Source organism: Loxodonta africana, chromosome 2, assembly GCF_030014295.1.
Source record: "Loxodonta africana isolate mLoxAfr1 chromosome 2, mLoxAfr1.hap2, whole genome shotgun sequence".
In the NCBI taxonomy this organism is placed as follows: domain Eukaryota; kingdom Metazoa; phylum Chordata; class Mammalia; order Proboscidea; family Elephantidae; genus Loxodonta; species Loxodonta africana.
Genome location: NC_087343.1, coordinates 210,216,719 through 210,237,334, shown reverse-complemented (window position 1 = coordinate 210,237,334; position 20,616 = coordinate 210,216,719). Strand labels below are relative to the sequence as shown.

At 39.8% G+C, this 20,616-nt stretch overlaps 1 protein-coding gene across 10 annotated transcripts in view; it reads right to left on the bottom strand.

The window, feature by feature from the left end:
* The window catches only part of ULK2 (unc-51 like autophagy activating kinase 2), a 178,814-nt gene that overhangs the window by 51,360 nt on the left and 106,838 nt on the right, over nt 1-20,616 (bottom strand). For all 10 annotated transcript variants that reach the window (XR_010321043.1, XM_064279347.1, XM_064279349.1 and 7 more), the window contains 2 exons: nt 20,413-20,597; nt 19,030-19,139 (listed from right to left, as the gene is read on the bottom strand). Coding sequence is in view for 9 of the 10 variants with exons in the window: in XM_064279347.1 (XP_064135417.1) it covers nt 19,030-19,139; nt 20,413-20,597 (295 nt within the window). In the remaining variant the exon portion in view is untranslated. The remainder of the gene's footprint in view (nt 1-19,029; nt 19,140-20,412; nt 20,598-20,616) is intronic.

Genomic DNA, 20,616 nt, shown 5'->3' with positions numbered 1-20,616 from the left:
GTGTTTTGCTGTGTACACTCTCAATGACAACAAAATAAATAAAATTTAGAAGAAAAAACAATCTATGGAGCAAAAAAGTTTGTAGGCAGCTATTCAAGGTACAACAATTGGTCTCTACTCACCTGGAACAACAGAGGAAGAAGGAGAGTCAGGAATAGAAGGAAGATATGCAATGTGTGGGCTAAATGCCTCCACAAAAAACTGCCTCATTTTCCGTTAGACCAAAAGAACTGAATGGTGCCTGGCTACCGTCACTGAACATTTTGATCAAAAATTCCACAGAAAAATCCTGATCAAAGGTGGAAATATTACAGAATAGCATTTCAAATTCTCACGTAATCCAGACATTGTGGAGTCACGGGAGCTAATGAACTCAAACTACTGCTCTGAGATAATCTTTAAACCTTAACCCAAAAAACATCCCCTGAAGTCTTCTTAAAACCAAACAATAGTTTAACTTAACAAGTAAGGAGTGTCTGCGTTGGGTATTATGCTCTTTTAAGAACTACCTACGTAGGATAAAATTGACAACAACAACTGGGAAGATTAGATAGGAACCTTAAAAACAAACAAAAAAAAACAAACCCCTTGCCACTGAGTCAATTCCCACTCATAAGGACCCTACAGGACACAGCAGAACTGCCCCATATGGTTTCCAAGGAGCACATAGTGAATTTGAATAACTGACCTTTTGGTTAGCAGCCGTAGCTTGCCACCAGGGCTTCCAGATAAGAACCTTAAATTGGGGGCAGTTAATTAATGTCAATGGGGGAAGAACAACTCAGAAAGAGAGGGTGAGAACTGCTGCACAACTCGAAGAATGTAACAAATGTCACCGAATCCTGTATGTAGAAATGGGTGAATTAACATATGTTTTGTTGTGCATATTCTCAGTTACAACAAAAGAGACAGAAACCCTGTAAGTAACATTATACTCATGATTTCCCCTTTACATTGGAAACAAGGTAAGGATATTCTACCAAAGGTTACAAAAGCAGTTTTTGAATGCTGTTAAACACAAAGTTTCAAAATCACAAAAACAAAAATTCTCTATTAGTCATCTGGTGCTGCTATAACAAAAACACCACAAGTACATGACTTTAACAAAGATATTTTCTCACAGTCTAGTAGGCGAGAAGTCCAAATTCAGGGCATCGGCTCCAGAGGAAGGCTTTCTCTTTATGTCGGCTCTGGAGGAACGTCCTTCTCATCGATCTTCCCCTGGACTAGGAGCTTCTCTGCATAGGAACCCCAGGTCCAAAGGACGTGCTCTGCTCCCAGTGCTTCTATCTTGGTGGTACGAGCTCCCCAAATCTCTGCTTGCTTCCCTTTCCTTTTATCTCTTGTAAGATAAAAGGTGGTGCAGGCCACACCCCAGGGAAACTCCCTGTACACTGGATCAGGGATGTGACCTGAGCAAGAGTATTACATCCCACCCTAATCTTCTTTAAACACAGGCAGAGATTATGATTTATAACACACAGGAAAACCATAAAATGGAGGACACTGAGATTCATTGCCTAACCAAGATGACACATATTTTGGGGGGACACAATTCGACCCATGACCCTCTCTAAAATAATGTATTCCTTTAATGTAATGCCAATCAACATGCCAACAAAATTATTTGGGAACTTGACAAACTAATACTTAAGCAAAGGAGCCCCAGTAGTGCAACGACTAAGCGCTCAGCTGCTAACTGAAAGGTTGACAGTTGGAACCCACCCAGCAGCTCCACAGGAGAAAGAACTGGCAATCTTCACCCATAAAATTACAGCCTAGAAAACACTATGGGGCAGTCCTACTTTGGGCCATCACTATGGGTCTAAATCAACTCAACAGCAATAACTTATCCTTTGCTTCAGAAGGAATATCTCAACATGTCTGTCATGGACTAAATTACATTCCCCCAAAAATATGCGTTATCAATTGGGCTGGGCCATGATTCCTGGTATTGTCTTGATTTTCCTGCATATTGTAAATCCTGCATCTATGATGTTAATGAGGGAGGATGGGAGGCAGTTATCTTAGTGAGGCAGGACACAATCTAGAAGACTGGATTGTGTCTTGAAGCAATCTCTTGAGACATAAAAGAAGCAAGCAGAGAGACAGGTGGACCTCATATCACCAAGAAACCACTGCCGGGAGCAGAGCACATCATTAGGACCTGAGGTTCCTGTGCTGAGATGCTCCCAGACCAAGGGGACACTGATGCATTATAAAGACCCTCCTCCAGAGCCAACAAAGAAAGAAAGCCTTCCCCTGGAGCTCACACCCTGAATTTGGACTTCTAGCCTACTGGACTGTGAGAGAAGGGACTTCTCTTTGTTATAGCCATCCACCTGTGGTGTTTCTGTTATAGCAGCACTAGATGACCAAGATAACACCCCACACCACTGAACCCCTAAAAATTTCACTGAAGTGGAAGGCACCTGAAGTTCTGTCAGAAATTCTACCATGCAAATGTTTTTCCAAGAAGTTCAATCACTGATGACATTTCTTACTTACTAGGCCCAGTAAGCATAATGCCATCAAATGCAGTGGACTACTGTGACATCTTGCAGAAGGGAAAGGCGATCAAAGTCCCCATGGACTAACCTATGATATAGGGCTGGAGAACTGACATAGCCCTGAGGTAGGACACAAAAGGTGTATTGTGGTCTTCTTAGCTGAAGCCAAATTGCTTTTCATCATCCTTCAAAACAGGTACAGAGAACTTCCAGACAACATGGCACTATAGACAGAAGCACCATGCAGTCCTTCCACAGCAAAGACCCAAAATACTAAGTAAAACACAGACAAATGTCAATCCTTGAACCCTAAGGGTCAAATGAAAAGATAAAGAACTCAGCCAAGGCCTGAACAGAATAAGGAACTGACAGAGAAAAGAGAATGAGGAGAGATACATGCTGAGGTCCCCTATCAGCTAATGCAGCAAGAATTTGCCATCTTGGACTCCTGTTGGAGATCGGTGGATAGGGAGTATGGGAATTGAGCTTCACAAAGCTCCCAGCAGGAGATGGAACACCCAGTAACGAGCAATATATGCTTTCTAACCCCTATCCTTCTCCCCCCACTCAACCTCCCCTCCTTCATAGCTGGCTGCAGTGGCTTTGCTGGCCAAGAAGTGCAGGGTCCGTTACACATGGATTCACTCCACCTGCACTGGAGATCAGCAGACAGGGAGTACAGGAAAGCAGCTTCCAGGAGTTCCTAGTAAGAGAATGAGCACCTGCTGGACCTACCCTGCTGTACCAAAGCTGAGCAACTGGACCTGACCACTGGACAAGGAGGTGAAAAGTACTGTGCCCACAGATGAGCAAACAACAAATAACATACAGCCCGCCTGCTCAGACATAACCAAACAAAACAAAAAAGCAGGACGAAACAAATCTACAACCAATAAATGAAGAAAATAACTACTGAATGTCACAAAGACAAAAGAAAATATGAAAACATATAAAAAACCAGGACAGGATGGTTCCACTAGGCATCGAAAATAAAACACCAGATGAGCTTCCACTAGAAGAAAAGGCACTAGAACCATCTAATAGGAAATTCAAATCTCTAATATTCAGAGCTATCTATGTTCAAGCAATAAGCAGACAAAAATTAGGGAAAAATAGACAAAAATCATGGAAAAGGCAGACAAATTCACAGAAAATACAGAAAGCAAAATAGTAGAATTCAATAAAATAATACAGGAACAAAATAAACTCACAACTAGAAATCATACAAAAACAACCATCAGAAATGAAAAAGATAAACAAGATTTCAGATATGGACAGTGTCATAGCAGGGCTGAGGAGCAGGTTTGAACCTGAAGACAGGATCAGCGAAGTGGAAGACAAACATTTGAATAAAACTCTGAGAAAAATCAGAAAAAAGACCAAAGAAAAATGAAGAAACCCGGAGAATTACATCAGATACAATTCAAAAGCAAAAATTTGCAGGCGATCGAAGTTCCAGAACGGGGAGAAAATGGGAAACACAGAGAGGATCATTGAAGAATTGCTGACAGAAAGCTTCCTTAATATCATGAAAGATGAAACAGTGACCATCCAAGATGCTAAACAGATCCCATACAGGATAGACCACAAAAGAAAATGACCCAGGCATATCATAAACACACTCGCTAAAACCAAGGACAAAGAGAGACTCCTGAGAACAGCTTGAGAAAAATGAAAAGTCACATACAAAGGAAAAACAATAAGACCAAACTCTGATTATTTGGCAGAAACCATGCAGGTAAGAAGGCAATGGGATGACATATATAAAACCTTGAAAGAAAAAAATTGTCAGCCAACAATAATACATCCTGTGAAATTATCATTCAAATATTATGGTGAAATTAGAATATTTCCAGATAAACAAAAATTAAGGGCATATGTAAAAACCAAACCAAACTTACAAGAATTACTGAAGGGAGTCCTTCGTTCTGAGAACAAACAATATCAGACCACAGCCTGAATGGAGGATAGAAGACTGTACCACCCAGGTAACAACCTAGGAAATGAACTCTCAAGGACTATCCAAAACCAAGAGTTACAACAGGGAACCAAAGAGCTTAACGTGTAAATGACAACAATGTCAGAACAATAAAAGAGGGAATAAATGGCATAGGTATAGAATTTTCTAATGGAGAGGAAGGAAAGGCAATACCAAGTAATAACAGACTGCATCAAACATAGGAAGGTAAGGGTAAATTTCAACGTAACCAAGAAAAAAGTTAACAAACCTACTCATCAAAAAAAAAAAAAAAAGAAAAACATAAAGTCTAACTAAAAACAGAATTTACAAAAACAAAAGAAATGAAAAAAAAATCCATAAACAAAAGGAATTCAGTACAGGAGAGTAAAAGGTCCAAAGAAAACATCAGCACCATACACACACAAAAAAACAGTATACTACGACAGCAATAAACTCATACCTATCAATAATTACACTGATGTAAACGGCCTAAATGCACCCAGGAAGAGACAGAGAGTGACAGAATGCATTAAAAAAACAGATCCATCAATATGGTGTCTACAAGAAACACACCTTAGAAACAATGACGTAAATTTATTAACAATTAAAGGATGGCTCTTCTTCAACATTGTACTGGATATCCTAGCCACAGAAATTAGGCTAGATAAATAATGGGCACCCAGACTGGCAAGGAAGAAGTAAAAGTATCTCTATTTGCAGATGACATGATCTTATATACAAAAACCCTAAGGGAATCCTCAAGAAAACTACTGAAACTAACAGAAGAATTCAGCAGAGTAGAGTATCCGGATACAAGATAAACATATAAAAATCAGTTGGATTCCTCTACACTAACAAAAAGAACATCGAAGAGGAAATCGCCAAATCAATACCATTTACAGTAGCCCCCAAGAAGATAAAACACGTAGGAATAAATCTTACCAGATATGTAAAAGACCTATACATAGAAAACTACAAGACACTACTGCAAGAAACCCAAAGAGACCTATGCAAGTGGAAAAACATACCTTGTTCATGGACAGGAGGACCCAACATTGTGAAAATGTCTCCTCTACCCAAAGTGATCTATGGATACAGTGCAATTCCGATCCAAATTCCACCAACAATTTTACTGAGATAGAGAAACAAATCACCAGCTTCATATGGAAGGGAATGAGGCCCTGGATAAGTAAAGCATTACTGAAAAAGAAAAGCAAACTGGGAGGCCTCACTCTACCTGATTTTAGAACCTACTATACTAAAATTTTTATACTGCCACAGTAGTTAAAACAGCCTGGTGTTGGTACAACAAGAGATACATAGACCAATGGAACAGAACTGCGAAACCAGACATAAATCCACCCACATATGAGCAGCTGATATCTGAAAAGGCCCAAAGTCAGATAAATGGGGGAAAGACAGTCTTTTTAACAAATGGTGCTGGCATAACTGAATATCTATCTGCAAAAAAATGAAACAAAACCCATACCTCACACCATGCACAAAAACTAACTCAAACTGGATCAAAGACCTAAATATAAACAATATAAGATTATGTAAGAAAAAATAGGGACAACACTAGGAGACCTAATACTTGGCATAAACAGTATACAAAACATTACTAACAATGCAGAAGAGAAACCAGATAACTGGGAGCTCCTAAAAATCAAACACCTATGCTCATCCAAAGAGTAAAAAGACTTCCTACAGACTGGGAAGAAGTTTTTAGCTATGACATTTTTGATCAGTGTCTGATCTCTAAAATCTACACAGTACTGCCAGAACTCAACTACGAAAAGACAAGTAACCCAATTAAAAAATGAGCAAAGCGTAGGAACAGGCACTTCACCAAAAAAGACATTCAGGTACCTAATAGATACATGAGGAAATGCTCATGCTCATTAGCCATGAAAGAAATCAAACCAAAACTACAATGAGATTCCATCTCACTCCAACAAGGCTGGCATTAATCCAAAAAACACAAAATAAGAAATGTTGGAGATGATGTGTAGAGACTGGAACACTTATACACTGCTGGTGGGGAATGTAAAATGGTACAACCACTTTGGAAATCAAATTGGTGCTTCCTTAAAAAACTAGAAATAGAACAACTATACGATCCAGCAATCCCACTCCTTGGAATATACCCTAGAGAAATAAGAGCCTTCACAAGAACAGATATGTGCACACCCATGTTCACTGCAGCACTGTTTACAATAGCAAAAACATGGAAGCAACCAAGATGTCCATCAGCAGATGAATGAATAAATTATGGTATATTCACACAATGGAACATTACGCATTGATAAAGAACAATGATGAATCCGTGAAACATTTCATAACATGGAGGAATCTGGAAGGCATTATGCCCAGTGAAATTAGTCAGTTGCAAAAGGACAAGTATTATGTAAGACCACTATTATAAGAACTCAAGAAATAGTTTAAACAGAGAAAAGAATATTCTTTGATGGTTACGAGAGGGGGAAGGATGGAGGGAGGAAGGGGGTGGGTTTTCACTAATCAGATAGTATATAAGAACTATTTTAGGTGAAGGGAAAGACAACACACAATACAGGAGAGGTCTGCACAACTGGACTAAACCAAAAGCAAAGAAGTTTCCTGAATAAACTGAATGCTTCAAAGGCTAGCATGGCAGGGGTTTGGGGACCATGGTTTTAGGGGACATCTAAGTCAACTGGCTTAATAAAATCTATTAAGAAAACAATCTGCATCCTATTTTGGAGAGTGGCATCTGGGGCCTTAAACACTAGCAAGTGGCCATCTAGGATGCATCAATTAATCTCAACCCACCTAGAGCAAAGGAGAATGAAGAACACCAAAGACACAAGGTAATTATGAGCCCAAGAGACAGAAAGGGCCACATAAACCAGAGACTACATTAGCCTGAGACCAGAAGAATTAGAGGGAGCCCGGCTACAACCAATGACTGCCGTGACAGGGAACACAACAGAGAACCCCTGAGGGAGGAGAGCAGTGGGATGCAGACCCCAAATTCTCGTAAAAAGACTAGATTTAACGCTCTGACTGAGACTAGAAGGATCCTGGAGGTCACAGTCCCCAGACCTTCTGTTAGCCCAAGTCAGGAATCATTCCCAAAGCCAACCCTTCAGACAGGGATTGGACTGGGGTATGGGATAGAAAATTATACTGAGGAAAAATGAGCTTCTTGGATCTAGTAGACTCATGAGACTATGTTGGCATCTCCTGTCTGAAGGGGAGAGGAATGGGTAGAGGGGGCAGAATGGACACAAAAAGAGAGTGGAGGGAAGGAATATGCTGTCTCATTAGGGGAAGAGTAATTAGGAGTATGTAGCAAGGTGTTTATAAATTTTTGTATGAGAGTCTGACTTGTTTTGTAAACTTGCACTAAAGCACAATTAAAAAAAAAAAAAAGGATGTAAAAAAAATATATCAAGCAAACAGCTACCAAAAAGAGCAGAAGCAATCTCAGATCAAATACTTTATAACAAAATCCACCATAAAAGACAAAGAAAGGCACTATATAAAAATTAAAGGGATGATCCATCATGAAGACATAACCAAAATAAATATCTATGCACCCAACGACAGGGCTCCAAAATACATAAAACAAACTCTAACAGCACTGAAAAGAAAAACTGACAGTTTCATAATAATAGTAGGAAACTTCCACACACAACTCTCAGTAAAGGACAGAAAATCTAGAAAGAAACTCAACACAGATATGGAAGAGCTAAAGGGCACAATCAGCCACCTTGACCTCATAGATAAACATAGAACACTCGACCCAACAGCTACAAAGTACACATTCTTTTCCAACGCATATGGAACGTTCTCCAGAACGGACCACGTCTTAGGCCACAGAGCAACCCTCAACAAAATTCAAAACACTGAGATAATATGAAGTAACTTCTCTGACCACAACGCCATCAAGGTAGAAATTATCAACAGAAGAGCAAGGGAAAAAAAAAAATCAATTATATGGAAACTGAATAACACCCTGCTTAAAACCCGCTGGGTAATAGAAGAAATTAGAGATGTAATCAAAAAATTCCTAGACTCAAAAGCGAATGAAAACACATCACTCCAAAACCTTTGGGACACAGCAAAAGTAGTATTTAGAGGTCAATTTATCATAACAGATGCACACATCAAAAAAGAAGGGACAAAATCAAAACATTAGCTACACAACTTGAACAAACAAAAGAGAACAGCAAAAAAAGGAAATAATAAAAATCAAAGCAGAAATAAATGAAATAGAGAATAGAAAAAAATCAACAAAACCAAAAGTTGGTTCTCTGAAAAGATCAACAAAATCGACAAACTACCGGCCAAGCTGACAAAAGAAGAACAGGAGAGGACACAAATAACCCAAGTAAGAAATGAAAGGGGAAACATTGTAACAGACCCAACTGAAACAAAAAGGATCATGACAAAGTATTATGAAAAACTATACTTCAACAAATTTGAAAACCTAGAAGAAATGGACAAATTTCTAGAAACAAATTTGAAAACCTAGAAGAAATGGACAAATTTCTAGAAACACACTACCTACCAAAACTAACACAAAATCATGCTGAAAATCTGAATAGACCCATAACAAGAGATTGAAAAGATTTAAGAAAAAAAATAAAACTTGCAACTACAACAAAAAAGCCCTGGCCCAGATGGCTTCACTGGAGAATTCTAACAAACATTCAGAGAAGAACTTACACCAGTACTACTCAAACTATTTCAGAACACAGAAAATGAAGCGATATTTCCAAATTCATTCTATAAAACCAGCATAACCGTGATACCAAAACCAGGCAAAGACACCACTAAAAAAAGAAAATTACAGACCAGTATCTCTCATGAATATAGATGAAAAAATTCTCAACAAAATTCTAGCCAACAGAATTCAGCATCATACCAAAATAATAACAACACCATGATCAAATAGGAGTCATACCAGGTATGCAAGGATGGTTCAGCATTAGAAAATCAATCAACGTAATCCACCACATAAATAAAAAGAATCACATGATCACCTCAATCGACACAGAAAAGGTATCTGACAAAGTCCAACACCCATTCCTGATAAAAACTCTCAATAGGTACAGAAGCAAAATTTCTCAACATAACAAAGAGCACCTATGCAAAACCAACTGCCAACATCATTCTTAAGGGAGAGGGGCTGAAAACACTCCCCTTTGAGAACAGGAATAAGACAAGGATGTCCTTTATCACCACTCCTATTTAACATTGTGCTAGAAGACCTAACTAGAGCAATAAGGCAAGAAAAAGAAATAAATGGCATCCAAATCGGTAAGGAAGAAGTTAAACTGTCCCTATTTGTGGCTGGTATGATACTATACACAGAAAATCCAAAAGACTCCAAGAGAAAGCTACTGGAACTAACAGAAAGATTCAGCAGAGTGGCAGGATACAAGATAAACACACAAGAATCAGTTGGATTCCTATACACCAATAAAGAGAATGATGAAAAGGGAATCAGGAAAACAATACCATTTATAATAACCCTAAAAAAAACCCCAAAAACTTAGGAATAAATCTAACCAGGATGTAGAAGACCTATACAAAGAAAACTACAAAACACTACTACAAGAAACCAAAAGAGATGTACATAAATGAAAAAATGTACCATGCTCATGTATAGGTAGACTCAACATTGCGAAAATGACAAATCTACCCAAAGCGATTTACAAATACAATGCAATCCTGATCTGAATACCAACAACATTCTTTAAAGAGATGGAAAAACCAATCATTAACTTTATATGGAAAGGGAAGAAGCCCCGGATAAGTAAAGCACTATTGAAGGAGAATAAAGTAGGAGGACTCGCACTACCTGACCTCAGGATATACTACACAGCTATGGTAGTCAAAACAGCCTGGTACTGGTACACTTGACCAATGGAACAGAATTAAGAATTCAGATGTAAATACATCCACCTCTGGTCACCTGATCTTCCATAAGGGCCAAAAGTCCATCAAATGGTGAAAAGACCATGTTTCAAACAAATAGTGCTGGTAAAGCTGGATGTTCATCTGCAAAAAAATAAAACAGGACCCGTATCTCACACCATATACGAAAACTAGTTCAAAACGGATCAAAGACCTAAATATAAAGCCAAAAATTATAAAGTTCGTAGAAAAAGAATAGGATCAACACTAGAGGCCCTAATACATGGCATTAACAGGATACAAACCCTAACCAACAACACACAATCTCCAGAAGATAAGCTAGATAACTGAGATCTTCTAAAAATTAAATTCTTATGCTCATCAAGAGACTTCACCAAAACAGTAAAAAGAGAACCTACAGAGTGGGAAAAAATTTTTGATTATTACAAATCAGACAAAGGTCTGATCTCTAAAATCTAAAAGAAAATCCTACACCTCTAGAACAAAAAGACAAATAATCCAATTGAAAAAGGGGAAAGGAAATGAACACACACTTCACCAAACAAGACATTCAAGAGGCCAAGAGACACATAAGGAAATGCCTGCAATCACTAGCCATTACAGAAATGCAAATTAAACCACAATGAGATACTATCTCACCCCTGGCATTAATGGCAGGGATCAAAAAAACAGGAAATGACAAATGTTGGAGAGGCTGTGGGGAGATCGGAACTCTTATGCACTGCTGGTGGAAATGTAAAATGATACAACTATTTCGGAAAACAATATGGCACTTCCTTAGAAAGCTAGAAACAGAAATACTGTATAATCTAGCAATCCCACTCTTAGCAATACATCCTAGAGAAATAACAGCCATCACATGAACAGCCATATGCACACCCATGTTCACTGCAACATTGTTCACAATAGTAAAAAGATGGAAACAACCTAGATGCCCATCAACAGATGAATAGATAAACAAACTATGGTACACACACACCATGGAGGATTATGCAACAACAAAGAACAACGATGAATCTGTGAAGTATCTCATAACATGGATGAATCTGGAGTGCATTACGCTGAGTGAAGTAAGCCAATCACGAAAAGACAAATATTGTATGAAACCACAATTGTAAAAACTCATGAAAAGGCTTATCCACAAAAAAAAAATCTTTGATGGTTATGAGGGAGGGCAGGGCTGGTGACGGAAAAACACTAAATAGACATTAGATACGTGGTAACTCTGGCGAAGGAAAAGACAGTACACAACACTGGGGAAGCCAGCACAACTTGTATAAGGTAAGGTCATGGAAGCTCTACAGACACATCCAAACTCCCTGAGGGACTGAATTGCTGGGCTGCGGGCTGTGGGGCCATGGTCTCGGGGAACATCTAGCTCAATTTGCATAACATCGTTTATAAAGAAAATGTTCTACATTCTACTTTGGTGAGTAGCGTCTGGGGTCTTAAAAGCCTGTGAGCTGCCACCTAAGATACAACACTGCTCTCACCCCTTTGGGAGCAAGGGAGAACAAAGAAAACTAAAGATACAAGGGAAAGATTAGTCCAAAGGACTAACAGACCACATCTACCATGGCCTCCCCTGGACTGCATCCAGTACAACTAGATGGTGCCTGGCTACCACCACCGACTGCTCTGACAGGGTTTACAATAGAAGGTCCCAGATGTAGCTGGAAGAAAATGTAGAACAAAATTCTAACTCACAAAAAAAGACCAGACTTACTAGTCTGACAGAGACTGGAGAAACCCCAAGAGTACGGCCCCCAAACACCCTTTTAGCTCAGTAATGAAGTCACTCTCAAGGTCTACCCTTCAGCCAAAGACTAGATAGGCCCATAAAACAAAACAAGACTAAAGGGGGACGCCAGCCCAGGTGTAAGACTAGTAGGCAAGAGGGAACAGGAAAGCTGGTAAAAGGGAACCCAAGGTGGAGAAGGGAGAGTGTTGACCTGTCATGGGGTTGTTAACCAATGTCATAAAACAATATGTGTCCTGTTTAATGAGGAACTAGTTTTTTCTGTAAACCTTCATCTAAAGTACAATTAAAAAAAAAAAAAAAAGATATGGAGAAAAAGACATTCACTAGATCAACAGCTGCATACCAGGTACCAGGAGATGTATTAATTTGCTCAAACAATGAAACTACATCTTGAACAGCAGCTGCAATTAGAGTCACCACCTTGTTAAGTTTTTCATAATTCACTGTCATTCTCCAAGATCCATTTCTTTTTGCACAGGCCAAATAGGAGAGCTGAATTGGAGGTGTGGTGGGCATCACCATTCCTGCACCCTTTAAATCCTTAATGGTGGCAGTAATCTCTAATCCCTCCAGGAATGTGGTATTCCTTTTGGTTTACTGTATTCCTTGGTAGGGGCAGTTCTAATGCCTTCCCCTTGGCTTTTCCTACCATAACAGACCTTACTCCATTTGTCAGGGATCCAACGTGGGAGCTCTGCCAGTTGCTGAGTATATTTATTCCAATTATGCATCCTGGAACTGTGGAAATCACTACAGGAGGGGTTCAGGAAACCACTGGACCTACTGGGAGACGAACCTGAGCTAAGAATCCATTAATAACTTGACTGTCTACTCCCTCACTTTGACTGATGGGCCAAGGGAAATTTCTGAGTCTCCTGGAATTAGTGTCAGTTCGGAGCCAGTATCCAGTAACAACTGAGAAGTCTGATTATTTCCTTTTCCCCAATGAACAGTTACTGTTGTAAAAGGCCATAGAACCCTGTGGGAAAGGCTGGGAGAAAGATTATAAATTTTTGGCAGCGTAGTGAGGTCATTCCTCAAGGGGACCCTGCCTGCCCTTTATTCAACAGATTGTGAGTCTTTAAACTCGCTCATTTCTGGGAACTGATTGAGGGGCTGTGACTGTCTGTTCTGGTGATTCACGTTAAACTGCTGTTCACTTGACCAAGAATTCTTCTGCCTGTACAGATCAAGTATTTAGTAGAATTCCTATCTATTTCTCTCCTAGGGACACCGTGACTAAGTAGCCAATGCTGTAAGTCCATACGAGTCAGGCTATTCTGATTACTGCTTTGACTTCCACTGAAATCGACTCGACAGCACTGGGTACTGTGCTGGGTCCATAATGGTAACCACGCCTACCTTGTCTCTGACAACTGAGTGCCACCACTTGGCCCCTACCATCACAAGGTCCAATTAGTCCAATTGTAGACAGGTGTCTTAATTCAGTTAGGGCAGTTACCACTGTCAAGTCTGACATAAAATAGCAACCACAGTAGTTTTCAAGGATGCTGGAGCTCCCTTCACAAACTTTTTTCCTCACCATTGTGGTAAAAGGTGTGTCCTCTAGGCACTCCATGTGTGGGTCTGTGGGCCTAACTAACCTGATAAATCCACTCTAACATACCAATATTCCTAAGCCTTTGGATGCAGTATAATCCTTCTTCTACAGTATACCAAAGCAGGTTTGGTACTTCAACTTAATTTAGTGTAGGCCACTGTGTAACTATGCTTCAGTGACACAATCAAATAAACTATTAGATTCCTAACCTCTTAAGCTGAAACACTGATGAAGAATCTATGCTTAGTGGGTCTGTATCAATAAACTCAGACTGATCCATCTTTACGTTCCTTTCACCATTATCCCACACCCTTAATAGCCATTGCCACTGATATTCTCCAGGTTTCTGTCTACACATATGAGAAAACTCAAGCAGTTATTTTGAAGTGTAGCATACCTCCTCCTGGTTCACACTTTGTACTTCGCCTTTTGGGGCTCACTGGGACTTAAGTCTAGTTATCACTCTAGAAGCCGAAATTGGTGGAGATGACGTGTTTTGAGAACATTCAGAACTGTCCTGTAAGGCATCTGCCTTAGGCAATGCCCCAGGTAACGACTCAGACAAAGGCTTTAGTCACAGCTGGGTTAATCTCATCAGATGGGGGTGAAGGGGCTAACGGTTTTACTGGAGAGTCTGGCTTAGCAGACAGAGTTGGGGTAATCTTTTCAGATGGGAATGAGAGGGCTGGTTCTGTTGACAGGAGTGATTCAATGGAATTTAGGAGCTTAGTGTCTCCAGCTTCCTGATTACATGCCCATATGTCCCCATCCCAACTTTCAGGACCCCATTCCTTCCCAATCATTGCCCTCGCTTGAACTTCAGACACCACTCGATGCTGGGAATTCAGCTGGCGTTTTAATTCAGCTACTCTTATGATAAGACTCTGGGTTTGGTTTTCGGCAACATCAGCTCTGTTACTACAAGATATAAGGCTTTTTTTCAAGGCACATGCGGAAACTTTAAGGTTGTTTATGCAACATTTGAGCTTTTACTCTGAAGCCCTGAGCTCAACTCTTTCTTTCACTAGTTTGTCTAGCAAAACTAACCAACCAGCTTCCTTATACTTCTCTTTATGACAAAATTATAAAACGGTATCAAACATGCGATCACACAGAACCTCGCCTTTCACCAATACCTAATCTATCGGTGATGATATTTTGCATATTTCTATTGCCACCTCACGCCATGGATTAGCAGTGCTCTCTTTATGACTGGAAGCAGAGTCATAAACATCTTTAAAACTAACCAGACTTGAAAACCAATTTAGAAAACTCACCCTTACAATTGTGTTTCTCTAGAACCATCCGGTACCAAATATCTTAGGCTGAGTTCCCTAGAAAAGCAAAACTGGTAAAACATACATAGATTGATTGATTAGATTAAATAGATTAGTTAGACCGAGATACATAGATAGATGCATATTAAGGAAATGGCTCACCCAGTTGTAGAGGCTGGGATGTCCCAAGTCTGTGGGTCAGGTTGGAAGCTTCTCCTGATTCACGCAGCCGCAGGGGCTTGCAAACCCAAGACTGGGAAGTCAGACAACAGTTCTCTGGCTCACAGACTACAAAGACCCATGAATCCCAAGATCAGTAGGCAAGATAGCAGGTAAGCTGCTTAGCTCAAGTCCCAAGAACTGGAAGTCAGATGAACAGCTGCCAGCTATAGGATCCAGTGCAAGTAAAACCCTATGAACTTTGCCAGAAAGTCCACCTATATTGGATGTAGGCTACACCCCCCAAAAAACTCCCTTTCAACTGATTGGCTACTCACAGCAGGTCCCATCATAGAGGTGATCACATTACATCAAATCTCATCATGGAGGTGGTCACATCATTATACGACTGCCAAACTAGATCATAACTGCCAAACCACTGAGAATCACGGCCCGGCCAAGTTGACACACAACCTTAACGATCACAAAGACCAAAGGATCAACAGGGCTGCAGTGAATTACTTAATATGGCCCTTTTAGCCATAGTCTTCATAACTCCCACCAAATGACTGGGTGGGACTACATAAATGAGGTGCTTGTGGTCCACCAAGGGGATTGGGCAGCTTGGTAATAATGTAAATAAAGTACATGGCATGCTTGCAGGGGTGGGACCATACAAATAGGTGTATAGTACCCTAACAAGAGGATTGGTCAGTTTTACCATCTTGCTAGGCTTAAAGGGAGCCATGGGCGGGGGGCCTGTAACACAGAAGACAGTGAGACAGTAACGCAGCAATAGCAAGAACAGCAGCAGCATGAGATGGCAGGAACCAGGCATGAGATGGCCTTGGGTCCCATGGAGCTAAGAGTTTTAACACTTTTCTGGGAAGGCCCACGGCAGGGCCCGCCAGCAGCAAGGCCCCAGCAGGGCCTGGCAGTAGCAGGTGAGAAGAAGCTGCCCTGATTGAGGAACTGTATCCTGAGTTGATCAACTTCCAAGCTGATCTGGATTCTGAGTTGTACCCTGTTAGTTCCCTAATAAACCACTTAACTCTAAGTATGGTTCATGAACTCTGTGTGACGTTACAGTGAATTACTGAACCTGAAGAATGGGGGGAGAGTACTGAGAGGAGGGAGAGTAGTTGATGTTAGAGATGACGGAGTGGTACGGTACAGCAGTTTGGAAAAGTCTGACATGTGGGACATCTTTAACCTCCGCCTCATAGAAACCAGCTTCGTCCTGATCCTTATAAAAGAAATTATTCACCTAACAGCTGAGATGAGAAGGTTGGGTGGCAGGGAAATTAAGTAAATGGAAGTGAAACAACTACAGCTGAAATAATGAGAATACCAATACAATGTGAAGAATGCAACCAATGTCACTGATCATTATGTCTAAAAAGTGAGGAATGGGAGAGGTTTTGCTGTGTATGTTTTCACCAAAAACATTTACAAAAAAAAAAGGGGGCGTACTCTCAACTCTATGGGGAGGAAAAGGGTTTACTAAATAAATGGTATTGGGACAACTACTTCGTTTCGGAATATATCAAAGTAAGTTCCAGATGAATCAAAGGCTTAATTAAATTTAAACATACATAAAAGTACTAGAAAGAAAAGTACCTATTTACAATGTATATAATAGTCAAAAGGCCAAATTCTTTAATATAGAAAGAACTCTTACAAACAGAACAAATACAAGTGAAATGAAAAACAGGACGGTTCACGAAAAGGCAATGCACAGAAGAAAAAATAAAATGGTCAAAAAACATAAATATGCTTGAAACACTCTATTAAAGAATTACGAATTAAAACACGAAATCAAAACAGAGATGTGGACTACTACAATACATAAGGTAAATGATAAACTATTAGGTAGAATGTAAATTAATGCAACCTTCTCGGAAAGCAATTTGGCAATTATCAAAATTTCAAAAGTATATACAGTTTTACCCAGCAGTTATATTCCAGGTACTCAGCCTTCCAATAAACTTACACAGGAACACAAAGTTCTGTAGGTAAAGGATCATTTTCCAGTCTCTGTACAATGTCTAGGGTATGTTCTTAAATTACTGTTGGATGAATGAATGACAGCAGTGTTTGAAATAAGAAAAATAAGTGGTGCTGGTAGTGGCCTCAGTGTCTATCAACAGCCAATTGGTTTAGTAAATTACAGCACAGTCATAGCAGAATATTACGCAGCAGCTAAAAATAACGAAGTACAGCTATATCCATATATGTCTGTATGTATTTCTGGAAGGGTACATAATTAGGGGTCACCAGTCATTATCACCCACTGGGGAATGGAGCTGGGACAGGAGCAGAGAAGACAGTACATTTCATCTTATTCTTTTCTGTACTGAGAATTTTTCTTACTAAAAACATATATTACTTTTATAATGAAATACAAGATAATGAAAATTCTCCACATTAGGGGAAATTTTCAAATAAATAAAAATATTTTAACAATTTTATTTTTGGAAAACTACCCAAATGGGCTGCTGTCTTTTAATGAACTAATAGATAATGCACACAATTATGACAGAGTCTATGCTAAAATAAACCTTTACTAGAGTAAATTTCCTTCTTGCTCTTTTCAGTCCTATAGTATTCCCTTTGGATTAGAAACCATGTTCAGTCAGAATTATTTTGCTGGCCTAGATATTTCCTCTTCTGGATGCTGATGGGGAGAGGCAATAAACTACACAGAAAACAAGAAGTTTCAATAGTGATTCTCAAATCTGAATGTACATAATAATTACCTGGGGAGCTTGTTAAATATATAGATTCATATAATCCATCTCCAGAAAATCTGAGTAAAGAAGTCTAGGTTAAAGTCCGGAATTTGCTTTTTTTTTTTTTTAAAGCAGGGCAAATAATCTAGATGTGGGTGATCTAGGGACATAACAGTCCCTGAACAACTACGTAAGGTCCAGGGATCTCAGTGACCTATGGTTCTTCGTAGAATTCACTGGCCGTGTAAGAAATACTCAGGAATACATGTGTGTTTAGGCTAATTTTGGCCAGTATTATCCTACTGATAAAACAATTTTGCTCAGAATTCTTTCTAACTCACAGCCACTTTCTAAGTGTGACTGCTGATCATATTGACCATCCCCGCCAGACAGGCAACAGAGGTATGTGTCTTGATGGGCTACCAAGAAGGCAGACAAGATCACAAGAACTAGGTGAAGAAATGTGGGTTGTTCACGGGCAGTCAGTCGAAGCAGGAAGGTAAAATAATGGCTTCCCAAAGTCCAGGCATTAATCCCTGGCACTTTGAATATGTTATGTTACATGGCAAGGGGAATTAAGGTTGCAGATGGAATTAAGGTTGTTAATCAGCTACCCTTAAAATAAGATTATCTGTATTACCCAGGTGGGCCCAATGTAATCACAAAAGCCTGTTGCTGTCAAGTCAATTCTGTCTCATGACAACCCCATGTGTTATAGTGTAAAACTGCTCAATGGCGTTTTCTTGGCTGTAATCTTTACAGAAGCAGATCTCCAGGCCTAGTGTAGTGTAATCACACTCTAAATATAGAAGAGAGGCAGAAAGTCAGAGTCTAGACTGCCTCTTGCTGGCTTTCAAAATGGAAGGGAGTCACAAGCCAAGGAATGAAGACAGCCACCAGAAGCTGGAAAATGCAAGGAAAACAGCTTTTTCCCCTAGAGCCTCTAGAAGGAATGCAGCTCTGTCGGCACTTTGACTTTAGTCCAGTGAGAGCCATTTCAAACTCTGACCGACCCTCCAAAATAATACATTTGTGTCGTTCTAAGCCATGAAACTTGTGGTAATTTGTTATAGTAGCAATAAGAAACTAATGTACACGTTGACAAACAAACCGTTTAATAAGAAACTAGATTTTTCTTACCTATATCCATTGGTCTTTCTGTATTTAAGCTGTCCGTGCTACCCTGATGCAGCTGCCCACCTAAGGGTGCCTTTATTTGTTGATCTGATAATTTCCCTGTACTGACAGATCTAAAAACAACAGTGATGTTAATAACGCAAAATTACACTTAAAAATGGAATCCTTGACAACTTCAATCCTTTCTCCATTATGATGATGCTGCTTATTGGTCCAGTATACTGAAGGCTGTAGTCTTTGATCTTCATCATTAAGTGTTTCAAGTCCTCTTTGCTTTCAGCAAGTAAGGTTGCCTCATGTGCATATCACAGGTTGTGAACAAGTTTTTTTTCCAATCCTGATGCCGTGTTCTTCCTTGATATAGTCCAGCTTTTCGGATTATTTGTTCAGCATACAGATTGAATAAGTATGCTGAAAGGATACAGCCTGGATGTACACTTTTCCTGATAAGCAAAATCATGACAAATGGAGAAAACACTGAAGTTATCAAGGATTTCATTTTATTTGCATCTACAATCAACACCCACGGAAGCAACGGTCAAGAAATCAAACAACGTATTATTGCATTGGGAAAATCTGCTGCAAAAGATTTCTTTAAAGTGTTAAAAAGCAAAAACGTCACTTTGCGGACTAAGGTGTGCCTGACCCAAGTCATGGTATTTCCAATCACCTCATATGCATGTGAAAGCTGAACAACGAGTTAAGGCAGCTCATAGAAGAATTGATGCCTTTGAATTATGGTGTTGACAAAGAACACTGAATATACCATGGACTGCCAGAAGAATGAACAAATCTTGGAAGAAGTGCAGTCAGAATGCTCCTTAGAAGCAAGGATGGTAAGACTTCATGTCACGTACTTTGGACATGTTATCAGGAGGGCCCAGTCCCTGGAGAAGGACATCATGCTTGGTAATGGAAACGGTCAGTGAAAGAGAGGAAGACCCTCAATGAGACGGACTGATACAGTGCTGCAACAATGGGCTCTGACATGGCAACAACTGTGAGGGTGGCACAGGACTGGGCAGTGTTTCAATCTGTGGTATATAGGGTCACTGTGAATTTGAACCAACTCGACGGCACCTAATGACAACACAGTTAAGCGTTAACAAGAAGCCAGAGAATAAGGAGACAAACAATTCAAATCGGAGATAAACTTCAATAACCAAAATAAACAAAGAGCAGAAACAGAATATTCAAGTCAGAAAGAGCCACGCATTTACACAGTTACAGGAAGCATCTGTGATTTCCAGAGACTGTGAATGTATACAGTTCATATCATGAACCATAAGCCAGTTACTAATTTGGTCCAGTTGTTTTTAGGATAGGAATATACATGTTTTAGTACAGTTTTCATACTTAAGGCTAGAAAGGAACAGAATCTCTTACCTGCCAAACATTGTTTTGTGCTGTTCAGCCCTCTGCCTCTCACCTCCTTGTACTGAGAGACAATGAGAGCATTCTCGTGGGTCATTCCCATCTCTAGACTGCCCTTCAGATGGCCCCTGACGAGTGACCAAGGCTAACAGGTTGGAAGACGCTTGTGTTTTAGGGATTTTGAAAGGAGCTACGGTCTAAAGAAACACATAAAAT